At 36.1% G+C, this 17971-nt stretch overlaps 1 protein-coding gene across 4 annotated transcripts in view; it reads right to left on the bottom strand.

Annotated features, from left to right (window-relative positions):
• Nucleotides 1-17971, bottom strand: part of PPFIA2 (PTPRF interacting protein alpha 2) — a gene marked incomplete at both ends in the record, with an annotated part of 269483 nt that overhangs the window by 167051 nt on the left and 84461 nt on the right. For 2 of the 4 annotated variants that reach the window (XM_079537792.1, XM_079537793.1), the window contains one exon: nt 16051-16131. The exons of the other annotated variants lie outside the window; for them this stretch is intronic. In XM_079537792.1, the coding sequence (XP_079393918.1) occupies nt 16051-16131 (81 nt within the window). Of the gene's footprint in view, nt 1-16050; nt 16132-17971 lie in introns of those variants that run through there. 4 annotated transcript variants of the gene reach the window in all.

Raw genomic sequence — 17971 nt, 5'->3', positions numbered from 1 at the left:
GTTAATCCCAGAAAGGAAACAAGCAAATATATTTGAACTATAAGCTCCTACTACATGTTTACATTCCACAACTTCCTTAAGACCAGGAGTCTCCAAGAGGTCTTACGGTGAAATTTGTTTCATCCAGTGAAGCAGATAATAAAAGGGAACATTGAGAAGGAATTGTCTGGACAGTCCATTCAGAAACAGAGGGTAAATAAAGGGCCTCTCTGTTCATTAGGTTTCTATACAGCCATACCCAGTGATATTCTGAAAGCTGTCAAAGAGCTAAGGAGAGAGAAAAGGTCCATTTACAGAGTTCCATACTCGCCCCATGGTGTGGGAAGCAGATCCTCAACTGTTCAAGCATGTCACATTTGTCATATCCCCACCCACAGATACAAGAATAAGCTCCTATCCTCAACTCTACTCCAGTGAAATATCAGATGCTTCTGTTGTACTTCCACCATGACATTAGAGAAATAATAGCTGATTATTTCAGTCAGAAACAACACAATAAGCCTACAGTTGACTGCATCTATACAAAGCAATACTAGATTGCCATATCCTCATATTTGTCTGGAAAACACAAACATTTTAATGAATATTGTGATAATTAATAAATGATACTCAACACCATGTTTAAGTAGTCTCTGAAGGTTCCAGTAACAGCTGGTAGATGTAAAAGCTGATGCTTTTTGAAATATGCTTTTAAACTGACATGAAATCTTCCATAACTACCAAAAAATAAAATGGAAAAAAAAACTCCCCTTAAGAACTCCTTCATTCCTCCAAAGAGGATTTTCCAGGTCATGCAATTTATATTAGATTCTAGTATTCTATTTTTCCACTTTGAAATATATATACTCTATAAGTGCACAAATACACACAACAACTTTAATTTATACATTTTTAGCTTATACATAATTAGAGGGGAAGAAAGTACGTTGGTGAAAAAGCAACTACATAGGAAATGTATTTCTCCCATTCTGCAGGATTAAGCCTTATCAAGAAATTTTAGAAAAAATGTCTGAAAAAAAAACAAATCACTATAAGATCAACTCACAACATGCTGGAAGTACTGATCTACTTGTATGTTTACCTTAAAATAGAAAATATATTATTTTAAGAGAATTACTTCTCTTTAAAATATAGATGGAATTGATTTACTAGAACTAGCATCTGCTCCAAGATGCATTTGCTGTAACTTCACATCATTATAGCACTTCAAGTTAAAAACAAAAAACTAACAAACAAAAAAAACCACACACACACACACAAACGAAAGCTGAAAACAACCCAATGTGGGAAGTACTTGAAAGCAGCAAAACTTCATTGCTAGACACAATTATTATACAAACTGACCTAGGTACGCTCGTAAGCACTGCCTCCCTAAAAAAGTATCTGAGAACTAATGAAATAGCAATCTTTCAGAATTAACTTAACTTGATCCCTCTGTTTTTAGCTTAAGTTAGATGGATAACAAATTTACTGCGGACAGGCTTTGGTCCTAAGAAGATAAACAGAAATGCTTAGTTATGAACTAAAAATAATGCTATTAAAGTCAGTGTGTAGTAGAGAGAGTGGAGATTTATGTTCAACATTTTCGCAGAATTTGAGTTTTTATGAATTTATTCTAACAGCTGAATTTCTAACAGAAATGGGCTGCAAACTCCCTTTTGAAACTTTCATCTTTTCATAAGAGCATGGAATTTTCACAAGCATTTCCTTTCAATTTCAGAATTTCCGCTGCTTCTTAAATGCTTATGTACACCAGATAACCTCACCACTGCTATTCTATTCAATGGACACCAATTCATATTCAATTCATGGACACCAACTGACTAGAAGGGTGCAAACTGCTCCTTTTCTGGAAAGTAATAGTTGTTTAAAGAGAAAAAGGAGATAAAATCTCTTTTTCAGTTCTTCTCAGTCTTTTCAATTTAAAGATACGAATTAACATAAAGGTGTAACAGTTATTTCTGCCTATTTTCAGGGTCATGTCACTACATTTCCTTAGAAAAGTGATTAAATTAATGATATCTATCCCCATAAATCATGGCACGATAGTCCAGACTTGTTTTAAAAAGTTTTCACACTATTCCATTCAACACAAACAAGACTCGAAAAGGACCAGGATCCATAGTTGGAAGATCCAGGTGGGCACCATACTTCCTACTATTTCCTACTTTATACAGGAAAGCAAAGAGAGAGTCAGTGTAAATTGTGGTATAATACAAAGAACAGAAGAGAAGAGAAATTATATTTGTTTTCTTTATTTGCCAATTAATCACTTTTTAAAATTTTTACAAATAAACATTGCATTTAAGTAGAAGATACCTACATAAAGAGGAAAAGGCATTTAAAATGAGATAATCTAATGAAATCCTCAGCATGTTAAATAAAATTATAGGCTAGTCTTGCATTTGTTGGTACTCAAAAATTAGGGATTAAATTTGAGATTAATGATACTTTCACACTTCCAGAGGACTTGCTCCATGTGTAGTCTGCCAATATAGAAACAAAACAAAATGAATAGGTATAATAATCATTCCAGAGACCTATTACGAATTTCCTCTTGGATGAATATTGGACAGAACCTCAAGCCTCCATTGATGTTGTGCGGCTCAGCACAGGGGAATAAGACATACATAACCTGCGAAGAGCTGCCCTATATTGGTGTTCTTTGAAAAAAAAGCATACATAGGACCATAACTTACAACTGTTAAAAGTCTGTCATAAGAAAATGCCCTACAATACAGCAAGTTAAACTTGATGATGCTGGGAACTGCAGCACAAAGCCTGATTTTTTAAGAAAATCATGTAACAAAAGTGTTGAGAATCACTAAGAACTACTTAAGGAATCCAATTAATGGTATTTTTAGTAGGTGTCAAAAATAGACTAGGAGTTTGTCCAAGTCTGTTGACTAGAACAGCGAACAAAACAGAAGAAATGTAATTAGCTATTTAATATCTGAACAGCAACATATGTTACTGTTCTAGTCCCCCTTGGACTTTATCATCAGGCGTTCTAATTCTAATAAACAAAAATTCTGAAGCACAAAAGTTGATTTTGACAGCTTCACTTCAAGCAATAGATTTGTGTACGTGTTACAAATTTCAGTCTTTTTCAGATAGACGTAGCAGACCGTTAGATTTTTTGCTCTATTGTTCATAACTGTGCTAGCCAACCTAATCCAAAGTTTCAAGCCAACAGAGACGATATATGTTTTCAAACCTTACAAAATAAATCAAAACTGACCATTGAGCTAATAAATGAACGATATGAAACAGACTTTTAATTGGAAAGAATTACTTTTCTGCCTACTACCAGTGTGAGATCCTATGGGAAAGAGTGTTCTACACTTCAATATCCAGCAATCTTTTCATTTGCTTCATCAAAACTGTAGATGCATACTTTTTATTTTCTCAGAAATATAACATCCTAATGATATTTTTCTCCATATAATATTAATAGCAATTTCATACTAGGAAAATAATAAAACACCCCGAGCATAAAATGCCTTGAAAAGATTTGTCCGAAATGACTGACTGTATGACATTAGGGAGGCAAGACAGTCTTCATAATTACAGTTATATTGACAAGTATTAGCTACATATAGAGAGACTTATCTTTTTGGGCTTCTTCAGAAGAATGTGTTCTCCCACAATAGGATTTGGGACTCACAGAACTAGGTCCTGATTCTGAACTGCTGTTTATCAGAGCATACCACTACAAAAATCAAGTCTACATTAGTGTTTTAGTTCACATCAGGCTGAAGTAAACTTCCCCATTGCCTCAACTTCATAGAATCACAGAATGGCTTGGGTTGAAAGGGACCTCAAGGATTCAGTTCCAACCTTTCTGCCACAGACAAGGTTGCCAGCCACTAAGTCACGTACCAGATCAGGTTACCTAGGGCCCCACCCAACCTGGCCCTAAACACCTCCAGGTATGGAGCATCCACTGCCTCTCTGGGCAGCCTCACCACTATCTCAATAAAAGACTTACCCTGCCATCTAATCTCCCTTCTGTTAGTTTAAAATGATCCCCCCTTGTCCTACCACTATCTACCTGTGTAAAAAGTTAATTTCTCTTATGTTTATAAACCCCTTTTAAAATTTGGAAGGCCACAATGAGGTTTCCCTGCAGCCTTCTTTTCTCCAGAATGAACAAGCCCAGTTTCTTCAGCCTGTCTTCAAAAGAGAGCTGCTCCAGCCCTGTGATCATCTTTATGACCCTCTCCAACAGCTCCACATCTTTCCTGTGTTGGTGGCCCCAGATTTGGATGCAGTACTCCAGACGGGGCCTCACGGTGTCAGAATAGAGGAGGACAATCACCTCCCTTGCCCTGCTGGTCACCCCAGTTCTGATGGAACCCAGGATACCATTGGCCTTCTGAGCTACAGATGCGAACGCAAACTTGCTTTGCTTTGCATCACAAAGTGATTTAAGAGCACTTGAACTGGATTCCTCTTGAACTAAATTGAAATATAGTCTCTGAGTGTCTAAACACTCTAAAGTTTTCCATCAGTTAATTGCTGTTCATCCAAGGACCTGATTAGATTCACTTCAAAGCAACCCAACTAGCCTCCAGATGTGTACAGCACAGAGATCTCATCCTAATCACTTCCTCTTTAACCATAGAGATTAACTTATATTCTGATGAAGTATTTATCATTGCAGGCATAAGCACAATCCAGATCAAGTTACCACAGTTAGCATTTTTCATTATGTCCTGACATACTGACTTAATATGCTAACAGCACAAGTCTATCTCTATGTGTAACCATACCCTCATGCATTTTCAGCATCATTGGCATATCCTCACCACTCTGACACTGCTCAGCACCAACACTGCTATGGCTGAATCTGTAGACAAAGTCATTCTTCACACTGTCCCACAACAGTGCACACATACAATAATATATAGGTCTCTCTGAAAGTAATACCTCCTATCTATTTCCATGGACACTACAACAGATACAAAGAGCACAATAAAACTATTTGGTAGAACAAATTCTCAGATACAAAATACCGCATGGCTGTCTGGAACATAGTTGGTCTTTCACAGTATTGTCACCACTGCTGAAAAACACCACTCACTGCCTCATTCTGCTCACTTCCACTGCTTGGTCTCCATAAATATTCAGCAGGTTTTGATGGATGTCAATGTGTACAATTTTTCCTCTGTAGAGGAATTCAGTGCCACACCTTTGCTTCATATATACTTCCATGTCAGATGCCATTCTATCAGACTGCCCCTCTGCTGCCACCTGTTGCATGGCAACAAATGTAATGGAATACTAGCAGGAAGTTTCAACCTGTACAGCCATACCACCAACATTCCTCTGACGTGGGCCAACATAAAGAAATAGTAGGCACTGCTTCCAGAGCAGCCTTCACGGAATATTTTATTAAAAAAAAAAAAGAAAAAAAAAGTCAGCAATCTCATATTTGTTAGGTCTACCACTAGAAGTAACACATTTTGTAGAATCAAGCACTTAGTCATGTAATCTCTCTTAGCAAAAAAATATAATGATACCACTTAGATTTCCATGAATCAGTAATTCCAATTATTTCAGTGGAAATACTGAATCTACATTTTTCTCATTTGTTTACGTATTCAAGTGAATCATATTATCAACTGAATGTCAGCTGTCATTTCAAAACAATCCTAGCCTCCATAAATGTTATTCTAAGTGTAAATGCCAACCAACTATTGAGCCACACAGGAACAGATGAAGAGAAATCAGATTTATTTAATAAAATCATTACTAAAATATTTAGCATTAAAAGTCCTTGGATGTAAATTAAAAAGAAAATACAGCTTATGAATAAAGGTAAAATTGGAATATTCCTTTCAATGATTCTATCACAGTGATTTTCCAAGCCCCAGACACATTTATAGGCTAATAAGCTTTTCATCAAAAGAGTTTATTCACATCTCAACTTACTTAACACCATTATAATCAGGCATTATACAATTTGTCATTGATCATTGGATAGCTGAACTTTGCACTGCCTGACTTTCTTCCTTGCCTGAAGACAGATGAAAAGAAAGAAAAAAATTGCAGATAAGTCACCCACATCTCATCAACATCCATTGATGCTGCTTACTTATATTTTCTGGAACTAATAAAAACATTTCTAAAAATGAAGACTTTATCTTTGATACCTCCTAACCAAAAGCACTTCTTTAAGTACTGATATACACTATTTCCAGCTCCTGAAGGATATCAAATTAGCATAAGGTTATTAATTGATGTGTAGGGCCACATCTATGTTCATATAGTTGATTAATTCAGACTTTCAGACCAAGAAAAGTTATACTGAGAAAAGTTTTGAAGATGAAGAATTAGGCAGTGTTAAAATGTAGGTAAGATGGAACTAAAAGCTTCCATAGAAAACATCTTCCATTACTGCACATCACATAGCACTGCCTTCTACATGTTCAGTACGTAGCAAGTTAATGAGGGGGGATACAATCAAGATCTAAGAAAACAACTAGGAATACATTTCAAATGTATAGCAAAGCTGACAAATTCCTTACTCATTTTTCCCACAGAGACAGGAAAGCTTCAGCATAGCAAGACTGGTAATAAACAAAAACCAACAGGAGAAAAACCATGCTACCTCTAGTAGGTGATAATCACAGTATAAAAAGGTTGTTCAGTACACAGATCTACAGAGATGTCAAACTGCTCTCATAACAGACTATGTCTATAGTGTTCTGTTTCTCTATAAGCACAGCTTATTATTCACACGTTCTGCTCTCAAGCCCCTTGCCACAGTGGGCACACAGCTAAGAGAATGGATCCACTTGTATCAAGCCAACACATATACTATTTAAAAATCCCTGGTATTCTTACTCTGGAAAATGTACATTTCTTAGTATGGTTTTATTTTCTATACAAATTCTGGTAAAAGAAACCCAGGCCCAGAATCTATCAGTGAAGGCATTTCTGAAATGGAGCCAGGCTTTCTAGCTATGATTCAGAAACCCTACCATGATCCTATTTATGGAGTAGGAGAAAGTACTCCTATTGCTATTCCTCCTACTGGTTTGCTGCTTTTATTGGTCGCATCTAGCCAGCTGCAAATGAAATGGCAATTCTTTTTCAGTCCTAGTGCTTTTGGCACCAGGAGGCACAAGCTGACTTTTTACTCCATTACGCTGCAAACTAGGATTGGTCACAGTCTGACAGTAATTCTACATGGAAAAATACACTGACTGCACTGCTTGGTTATTGTTCAGCTTCCACACTGAATAATGCTAATACGTGAATATTTTTACATGATAGGTAAAAGAAAATGGAAAATTTACATTAACATTGACTTAAGACACAAAGCCTTTAAGTCCTTTCTATTTCACTTTATGTATATATTTTAAGGTCCTGTATTCGTTGCTACTCTAATACATTACCATATTCATATTTTTGGAGTAAAAAATGATGCCACAGTCATACTAAGTGTCTGCAACGATAGCAAAGAGTCCTACGCTTATTTATTTATTTATTTGTCTTAAAGGATGTATCAGATGTTTTGTTTTACATTGTGGATTTTGGGGAGAAGGACTAGTTTTTGTGATTTCCCCAACTGGCAACCGCTGTCCATATAAGAAGTATGTTTCTCACTTCTTCCTTAAGCAATGCGTATTTTCTGTCTGGAGGAGGATGCAAATATGTTAAGAGATCAAAACAGCTAATATTCAGTCACTCTTCCCAGTTTACCGTATGCAGAGCAGCAGTTTCATAAAATGTATCAGACCGTTTCATTGGCAGACTGAAGAGAATAATAAGGAAAATGAGTGGTCATAGAATAAGGAGGGTAGACAGGGCAGTCAGGGCAGCTCTCAGTACCATTTCAGCTAAAAAACAGCAGCTAACCGGCAGCCAAGATTGTCTTTTCAAAGACAATCCTTTGTCAAAGGTGTCACTAGGGATGCATATAGGGCAACCATTGTCTCTGATGAGCTCTCATGGCAGAAAATCACAATTCTCTGATGCAACAGAATTATGCCCCCCCCCCCAAAAAAAAACCCCAAGATTTCTGCAAGCTAGAAGTTTCTATAGATTTTTAAGGCACACAACAGTAAGTATGTAAGTCATTCTGAAAGTAATGCTTGCTATTTATTTCCATGGAAACTACAATAGCTGCAATGAGCATAATGACACTATTTGACAGAGCAAATTCTCGGCTACAAAACACTATTTTTCAACAGTCACCACTATTAGCCACGCATTTTTGTTAGCAATGAACAAGAAGCTGAATACCATGCTTGTAAAAATCTCCACTAGCAGTGCTGACTCACTGTTTCACAACAGCTGTGAAGGTGTCATTGCTAGGAAAATGTTGCCCATGCAGTCCAGCTTTCATTGGCCCAAAAGGACATAAGACAAAAGGCACTAAATCAGGACGATGTTCAAACTGGTGTAGAGCCTGGTGTTAACATGTTGCAAGAGAAAAGTTGTCTTCTCTGGCCTGGCCCTTTGGTTTGAGCCTTCAGCTTATTCAGCACTGCAATGGAGCAGAGTTGATGGTTTGTCTGGAAATCCACAAGGATCACCCTTTTCCTATCCAAAAAGACAGAGCACATCACTTTACCCACAGAGGGCTGCATCCTGAACTTTTCCTTCAATGAGGAATTCACGTCACCACTCCATGAACTGCCATTTTGACTCCAGCTTGTAGTGGTGACACCAAGTCTTCTCATCACTGATAATGATGTGATCCAGGAAACTGTCACCTGCAGCCTCATATTGGTTCAATAGATCCTGAAGAACTTGCATATGGTGTTCCTTCTCTCCCTGCGTGAGCATTTGTGGAACTCCGTGCAAACTCTGGATATTCCAACACTTCCATTATTGTTTCCAATGCATATTCAGCTCAGTACACAGTTCCCTGGTCATAATCTCATGACTTATGTGGATGGAAACGCTCTTCATTTAGTGTTGTGACAGCTGTATATGGCCATCTGGAACGTGGCGTGTCTTTCATGTTGCTGTCACCAATGCTGAAACGCACCACCTGCTGTCTTAATGTGCTTACATCCACTGTTCGGTCTCCATAGGAAGCATCAATGAATGTCAGTGGGTGCAATTTTTTCCCTGTAGAGGAATTCAATGACAAACCTTTGCTTCATACGCACTTCCATGTCAGACAACATTTTACCAGAATACCCCTCTGTTGCCATCTCTCAGACAAAAACAAAATGTACTGGAATACTGGCAAGAAGGTTCAACCTCTATTGCCATTCCAACAACATTCACCTCCAATGTTGTGGACCCACATAACAAAATAGAAGGCATTGCTTTCAGAGCAGTCCTCATATTTTCCTCAGCATATTTAAGTATCACAGGTTTAGGAGCGTTTACCAGAATGCCTGCACAATGTTCTTATTTTCCTGTCAGCCTGAACACTTCTGTTCCACTGCTAAAGTCTAAGTGTCACATTGCCACCAATTGGGAAAACGCTGAAATCCACTGTCAGTGCACCTGGACTCATTAACAAATGCTCACAGCATACTCCATTCTACCAAAGCAATTTAACAGCACTACTAGATGACACTTATTGAGAGTTTATTTGGTTGAACAAGTTTTTTTTGTGTATACATTTTTAAAATATTTCTTAAAAATTGATCACTCTTTGAGTACAGAGAATGTTAATATTTTGTGGTACATTCACATTAACACTGCATTAATATTTCTCTGAGCAGAAAGTCTTTGACTTTGGTCATCATAAAACAGGCAATGAAAACACATCACAGATTAGTATAATAAATCAGAATAAATGCTATGTGCTTATAGAATCCCTTCCTGAGTTGGAAGGACTCATAAAGATCACTGAACTCCCAACTCCACACAGACTCACCCAAAAATCAGACCGTATGTTTGAGAGCATTGTTCAGACACTTTCTGAACTTTGATAAGGACGGTGCCATCACCACTGCCCACAGGAGCCTGTTTCAGTGTTCAACCACCCCCTCTCTCATCCACTTACAGGATCAGTTTCTACTGCCAGTTGTCATTTTGTTTCTGAATAAAAGACCATGTAAGCACAGTCTTCACACAATTCATTTGGAATTCCTTAATTACATAAAACTCACTTACATGGCTATAAATATTTCCAAATGATTTGCAATGCAAATTACCACTGTCTCCTGGCTTTCACAGTGCCCAGAGTTTTTGATTATCAGGGCAAACCACTGATCCAAAAGTACTCTCTGTCACTGTTAAAATGCCAGAAGTCATTAAAAACACCTCTCCCTCAGCCCTGCTGCCACTGTTATAGTTTACATTCAATAACAGAGCTTTCAAACCTTCTGAAGTTTACAATAGCCTCCATGATATGTACCACACTTTTTTTTTGCACACAAAAGCAATTATTCACTTGATTCCTATTACAGTTGCCTTTATAGTGATGCTTACCATCATTAATGATATAAGTTACCAATCTGCTATGAATTTACAGCTTTCAGAAAGAACATGCCTCTAGCCCTTTCACACGATGTTTGCAAAAGAAATGTACTGTGCCAGTGGGTTAAGTAAAGAGAGAAAATGTTAATTTAGGTAAAATCAAGGGAGAAATTTGGTGCCTGGCAGGGAATTGCTAGGGGCAGCTACCCATACGCTCCACCAGCCAGAGAGAAAAAGATGCAAGTGTTAGAGACAAGATCAGACACCGTAGCTCTTCTGTGGACTGTGTCTGTAAGCACATACACATATTTTTGGCCATATTCTGCATGTTATATAAATCATAGTGTATTTACTATGTATGCAATTAAGTCTGAATAGAGTAGGAATAGAAAAAGTTCATCAAATACACATTTTACAAGAACATTGTAGTGGTACAAGTGACCATGTCAGATATAACGTGATTAACAACCTTCTCCATCACTGAAAATATATATTTTTCATAGAACTGGGGATTTCTGCAAAGTTATTGTTAAAAGACACTCAAAAGTGTTTGCCTTTGTCGTTAAATTACATCACATAGAAACATGTGAGGCAACAAAATAATAAAAAAAGAAAAGTTATGGTCTGCTAAAGAGTAGCATGGCTTAGCTACCTAAAGCATGATCTAATGATACATCTATTCAGATAAGTGCAACTATTCATTTTGACAAGATACTTTCTCTTACAGGAGACCTTCTGTTTCATTTACTATTTTCTGTATAAGAGAGACATGAAACAAGAATAGGACTATTAAAGCACTGAAACCACAAGATAGTACAAAGCAGCAGCTCTAGGTAAGTATACAGTTCACTTAAATTACACAACACAGGAAAACTAACAAGTGTGTTCAGCATTTGGCACAGAGTATGATTTTTTCCATACAGCTTAAAGCACATTCTGTACTGCAAAGTAACATTTTCGTTTGCATTCTGTTGTTAATTTGCTGTCATAATAGCATAACTTCTTAGTTGTTAACAGCTGAAAAAAAGTTGTTATCACGGTCATGGCGATAGATGTTTTATGTATAGACACATTTCCCACTTTCCCAGTAACCCAGTTTCAAATCCTTGATCAGCAATGCACTTCTGCAGTAGTTCATATTGTATTTACATTTTCATCTCATATAAAACTTTTAGGACTTCTTTTCAGTTTTTCTAGGAAAGTCATTATATTTCTTTATAGGCCTTCCAATCATCATATGACTTTAATATAAAATTGCTTTAACCTCTCAAGGTTTCAGAAAATAGCTCCTTTTTCACTACTTGTTGAAGCATAAAAAGAGTATAATCCAGATGTCCTGAGTTCATTTATAAATCCAGATTTTATCTGACTATAATATAGGCTAGTAGTGCTTCCAAGCATTTAAAAGTTTGCATTTATCATTTACAGACACTGTTACTCCATACTGATTATTTGAAAGCTAAAGATACAGCAGGATCCATAGACCCTGTGTTCTGCAGCAATCTGTGTGTCTCTGTCTTCTGTGCATGCCTGCTTCCCCATTTCTCCCTATTTGCCATCCCGTTCAGCCCTTAGTTAGGCCTGTGCTTAGTTCTGTGCTTTAGATGTGTGCCTACCTTAACAGTGGACAATTACAAGAGACAGAAATAGTATTTGTACAAACATTTTAGCTTTTTCTAAACTAAAAGGATTCCTTCTTTTGCAAGGAAGCTGAAACTAAAAAACGTCTCTTTGAATTTCAAATTCTGTTGGAATAAATTCCACATACAATGTGAAAGTAACTTGGATGTTTGGAAGATGCACAAATTAGTATTCACATCTATCAGTGTACTCAACAAATTTAATTAAACCAAAATCTTAAGTGCACAGAAAACACCAACATGACTTAACTTGCTTTTAAATCATAGAGTCGTAGAATGGCTTGGGTTGGAAGGGACCTCAAGGATCATCAAGCTCCAACCATCCTGCCGCAGGCAGGGTCACCATATCTAATACTAGAGCAGGCTAGCCATGATCAGAGCAGTATTATTCAACTTTCAAAAAAGAAAGTTGATGTTTTAAAATTAAGTTCCTTAATTCTGTGCCTTTATAAAAATGCCATAACCCTTCATGCACTATAAAACCCAATTTGATTAAAAATCAAATTTTGATTAAAAATGACTTCTTAAGTCCCCATTACGTAACCAACAACATGATTAAAAATCTCATTTATAGTCCGATTTGTTGCACTTGCACCATTATTTTATGCAAATTTCACTAAACACAGTAAATAATACAAGACCAACCAAGGAGCAAGCCAGTGTCACTACTTGCAACACTTGTTTACAACTTTGGTGACAGGTACATGCTCACTGAGGGAGCCTAGCGAAGTAATTTAGCCACATACAGTAGCAGGAATGCTATCTCTTTATCAAGCCTGAAGATGAGAAGAAAGAAAACCACTGCTTTCTTTTATGTGGCTGCAAAAGTCTGCAAGACAAGCAAACTCAGATCTAATAGAGATACTGAAATACAAAGCACTATGTTTTGGCATCACCTTGGTTCTCATAAAATTAAATCTTGTTCATAACTGTGTTATAACTCCTTCTTTTCATACAGTATATAACTTCTGTATGACTTCCTCTTATACAGTTTGCTATTCTAATTGCTTTAATCAAGCATACTCTAAGATAAAAGCATGAGTTTGTTTTAATAATAACAGGCACTTCAATAAATATGCTATCTTAACCAGACTTTTAACATTTGCATAAGGACAGATTTCATGAGTAGAACAAAGAAACTAGTAATTTCATAGCATTACATAGATAGATGTAGATATCTAAGTCATTTTCAAAATCAATGCATTTTCTAAGCACGAGTCGTTCAGGAGAAAAAACTAAACCAATAAAACAACATAATAGAGAACAGGGAAGCAAAGAAACTTCATTTATCTTCTCTTATTTCTGATGAAAATGTAATTAAGTATTGCAATTAGTTGTTGAGAAATTCCTTGCTAATTTAGTCTAAACATAATGTCTGTCAGGCAGGAAAATCTGCATTTGCAAAGTTATGGTAAAATTCTAATCTCGATTCATTACACTTTCAAATGAAACACATTTAACAAAAGCATACTATTAAAAGCATTTAATTAAGTGCTTAATAAATGCTCAAGCTTGTAGAGATATCCACTCCTGTGATCCTATCTGGTCCAAGAGTTCTAGATGTATTGGTCAGCAGAGGCCAGTTTAGGTTTATTTCCTAAGAACATCCGTGGAATGCAACTTGTGCATATGCTTTAGTTTTTCTTCAACACTATTTCTGTTGATGAGAGAATTATTATGCTGTGGTTTTGAATCAGTGTACAACTAATTCAGCAGCTTAAGTGCTACCCTGTCAGTCAGAGTTCAGGTCCTCACCTCACAATTTTCACAGAGGTTCAGTTTTGAACATGCTAAACACTGGCTTTGCTAAGTTTATTTTCACATATTTAGATTAAATACCTGCTACATATAGTTCAAATTAACAACCATTAAACTGGTCAACAGCTTTGCAAGCAATTTAAATGAAAGAAGTAACCTCAAAGAGATTACAATTTAACATAGGGACACCATAGAATAAGTAAGCAAGAAGGCAAAAGTGAAAGTAGTTTAAAACAGACAAAAAAAATTTAACAAGAGTCATATGAAGTCCTTCTCAGCAATTATTAAAATTATAAACAAAGACTGAAGTAACGCAAGGGAAGATATCAGAGGAACCGTGGTCATAATCTAGAAAGCAAGGAAGGACAGAGCAGGCCAAAGGAAGGAGTGGAAAGTTGCTTCATGTATCTTTCTTTTTAATGCATAGATGTATGCAAAACAAAACAAAACAAAACAAAAGTGTCTATATATATATATTTAAGAAGGACATCAGAGGAAAATAGAAGCTTTCTTTGGTCGATTTTTACTTTTTTTTCAGATTTTTTTTTAGCACTAATAACACCAAGCTGTTCTAGTATGCTAAAAGACTGTCCTGAAATAGCAGTAATGTAAATCAAACTCTACATTGCCTGTTAAAATATACATGGTGAAGGAGGAAAGTAAGTTACATTTCACTTTAATTTATTGTCCTCTCTGCTTAGTGGGAGAAAACACTTTTAAATGAAGTATTTTTAGTGTAGGATACCATCTACAGAAATCATAAGAGATTGAAACTAAGAACAATACGTGCTGTAAAAAATTATATACTTGTTATTGTTTAGTTTCCTAAAGTACCTGATAATAAAACTGCAAATTTGGAGTTACAACCGAGCATCTTAATTTTAGTGACACTTTCAACTCAGCACACTCAGAAAGAATACCTGATGTCAAGAACTGTGTGTAAGAGCATAGCTACAGGAGACTGTACAGAATATTTAGATGTCAGTGTGTGAGAAAAGTAGTCATGTTATAGAAAAACAGGCCTGGGGCATTTATGTCTCTGAATCACTGCCAGGATCAGCAGATAGTCACTGTTAGGAAGATGCCACTCTTTCTGTGCAGCCCTCAACTATCATTTCACATCACTGTGAGAAGAGCAAGATAGCACAGTTAAAAACAACAGATGAACAGAAAACAAACCCAAAATGCAGTTATTCAACACAAAGGAAGGGATGTCTGCATTTCGTGAAGAAAGTTTGCTATGTATTTTATGTTTAACTTTTAATTGCCTCATATTGTTTGCTCCGGTATACATAGCATGTATTGAGTATTAAAGATATCAATCTACAATAGCATCAAGTCACCAAAAAGACAAAACCAATATATGTAACTATGAATAGGAAGATTATTTAAATCCTAACTGTATCAGAAGCTGAGTTCGAAAGGCTGTTGTCTCTTTAAGTAATGGAGTATTTGAATTGCCATACAGGGCCAAAGCACTATGAGGAGCAGCTGGGAGGTGGGGCAGGTATTTTATTGTTAAATTTTCATGTAGATATTTTTCCAGGACTAAGGCACTGAAGATTTCTTTTAATTAAATGCCACAGAAAACTGGCTGTAATTAGAATGGTTTGCACAATAGATTTAGAGCATGTAATATGTTTTTTGTTTTTTTTACCTTTGGATGAGTACACAATATGACTTACCTGGATGAGGGAAAACTTGGGTTAAAACTAGGATCCTTAATAATCCTAACAACAGATTTTGCTATTCTGTCCATTGCACATGTATGATTACTATCCAAAGGAATCAAATTAAGCATCAGCATGAAACTACACTCAGGATTAAAAAAAAAATCCAGACAGGTGCAACATACAAAGTTTTTAAAATATATATGTTTTTAATGTAACATAAATTGGGAATTTCTGATCATGCCAACAACACAGTGCTTAATTGGAATTAACAGTAAGACTCGGTGTGGGTCCGTCTAAGGAACTATAACTCTAACAAATCTCAAGACAATAATATTGGAAAAACAGAATCAATAACAAAATCATTGTGAATACAATTTAATATTCATTTATGAACAATTTACATGCCAATTTCATGAAGGCAGCAAACTTACTGTGATAATATTCATTTCTTACACATTGCCTCCTACCAAGAAAAAACAATTAACACATAAGCTTCTTAACCCATTAGCCATTCTTACTCAAAGTTTACCTATCATTATGTACCAAGAAAAATCTGCTCAGTTTTATTAAAGTTCACTTACCTGAAAAGTATAAAACCGGGTCCCATTAGGAGGATGCACTTTAGGAGAGGCAGAAACAGTGTTCATATCTGAGAATATCATTTCTGGTCGCACAGACAATACAATCCACAGAAAGCTACAGATGCAGAGTAGAGTGCTAAGCTCAGAGATAAATCCTTTCACACATTTAGGAAGGCAATTGTACAAAATGCAGTCTGCCCCATCCGTCCAGAAATACAGTGACAGCGTTTTGAATGCTCCACTCCTACATCCGTAAGCTAAGCTGTAAGGTCATCGCTCCCTGACCTTTAGCTAAGCCAGCCATTCAAAATATGCAGAATGCATAAAAATTAGAAATGCCGAAGAAAAGAGAGCTAGAACCTACGGTACGTGGAGCTTGTGCAGAATCTGGCAGTGCTCGGGACCTGCCCATCTGTTCTCAGTGATAATCACCTCCCTCCGCCACAGCCTTTGCAAAGTGATTATGCTAAGCATCCCAGTTAACCAATAACACACAGTTTCATTTCAAGCAAGCATGCACAGTGAAAAACAGAGGACCTCTTCCGACTAACCTGAAGCATGCCTCCTGTTCAGGTTATAGATGTACTTGATAACAATAATTGTAATGTTTCACTTGCTGACAGATCTATTAACACATACTAGCAGGCTTTAAACAACAAAGAGGGTTTTTGTTTTGACCAGCTTGCCTAGATTTAAGAAATAATTTATTGCTCTCCAAATTGTTATTATATATATATATATATATATACTATATATATATATATATATGTTAAGTATATATAGGCGTGCTACTATGGACTGCAAATAGTGGAAAATAAGTATTTCTGAGAATATGTACAGTTGGAAACAGTTAAAGCTACAACACATGTTGAAAGCCTCTCTTTTTTGCATTCTTTCCTAACATCGCTAAATATAAGGTTGAAATTTTATTCCGTGCCTAAAATTGCTACACAATGATATAGATTTACAGCTTAGCTTTTTAGTTTTGCACAGGATCTTTGAAAAGAATTCCTTTTAAGGTCAAAGATTACGCTAGGAACACCTGCACTGAATATCCAGAAAGCATCTACGGCATGTTTTTTCATGCACAGACCGTGTGAACTACATGAAGACATTAAAGAAAGCAATATTCAAAGAACTAGAAACTTTTTAGCAGCAAAAACTAAGTGTTCCATTTGCTAAAATTGAAAAATAGGATTTTAGGAAAGCATAAAAAAATCTGAAGAGATTAGAAAACTAAGTTCACAGGTTCTATCAAGCAGTTTGCATTTTATTCATGAGGTTTAAAAGGGAAATAGAAACCACTTAAGAAATGTTATTTTCAACATGAAACTTGTCAAAAACCTAAAAGCCTGATGAATTACCAGGCTGCCTGTTTTTTGTTCTGTACTATCGTAATGCTTTTACTAACTGAAGATAACAGTTTCTAAAGAAAAATGCCTATGAAAGGAGTTTGGATAGTTTCTGAAATGTCTGCTTAAATAAGTAAGCCAGTGTATGCATAATACAATAATCATATTTTATAAGCCAAAGAGAAAAAAAAATCCCCTTAGATCCTAGTATTGTAAAACATTTTCTTATAATTACCACGATATTGCTTCTATATTATCTACAGAATAAAAGGAAAAGTACTGCCTGTAACATTTTCTTGAGAACTACATTTCACATAATAGATTGTACTCCCTTGTTTGATTTCTCTTCCAGAAGATCTAGATGCAGGTACTGGCAAAGGGGTCCCTCAGCTGGTCAAAGCAAAGATAGAGGATTTCTGCTAATCTGTATTTAGAACCTTTCATTCTGAGTGAATACTTTCTCCTTCACAATTTACCCTCCAAACTTTAAGTGCAATGAATGAAGTTTCCTTTGAAGGCACATAAAATCATTTGCCTGTAAGATCATAGAAATTCAGCTATTCATTCAC

Source organism: Tetrao urogallus (genome assembly GCF_951394365.1).
Source record: "Tetrao urogallus genome assembly, chromosome: 1".
Taxonomy (NCBI): Eukaryota; Metazoa; Chordata; class Aves; order Galliformes; family Phasianidae; genus Tetrao; species Tetrao urogallus.
This window is presented reverse-complemented; position numbering and strand designations above follow the sequence as displayed.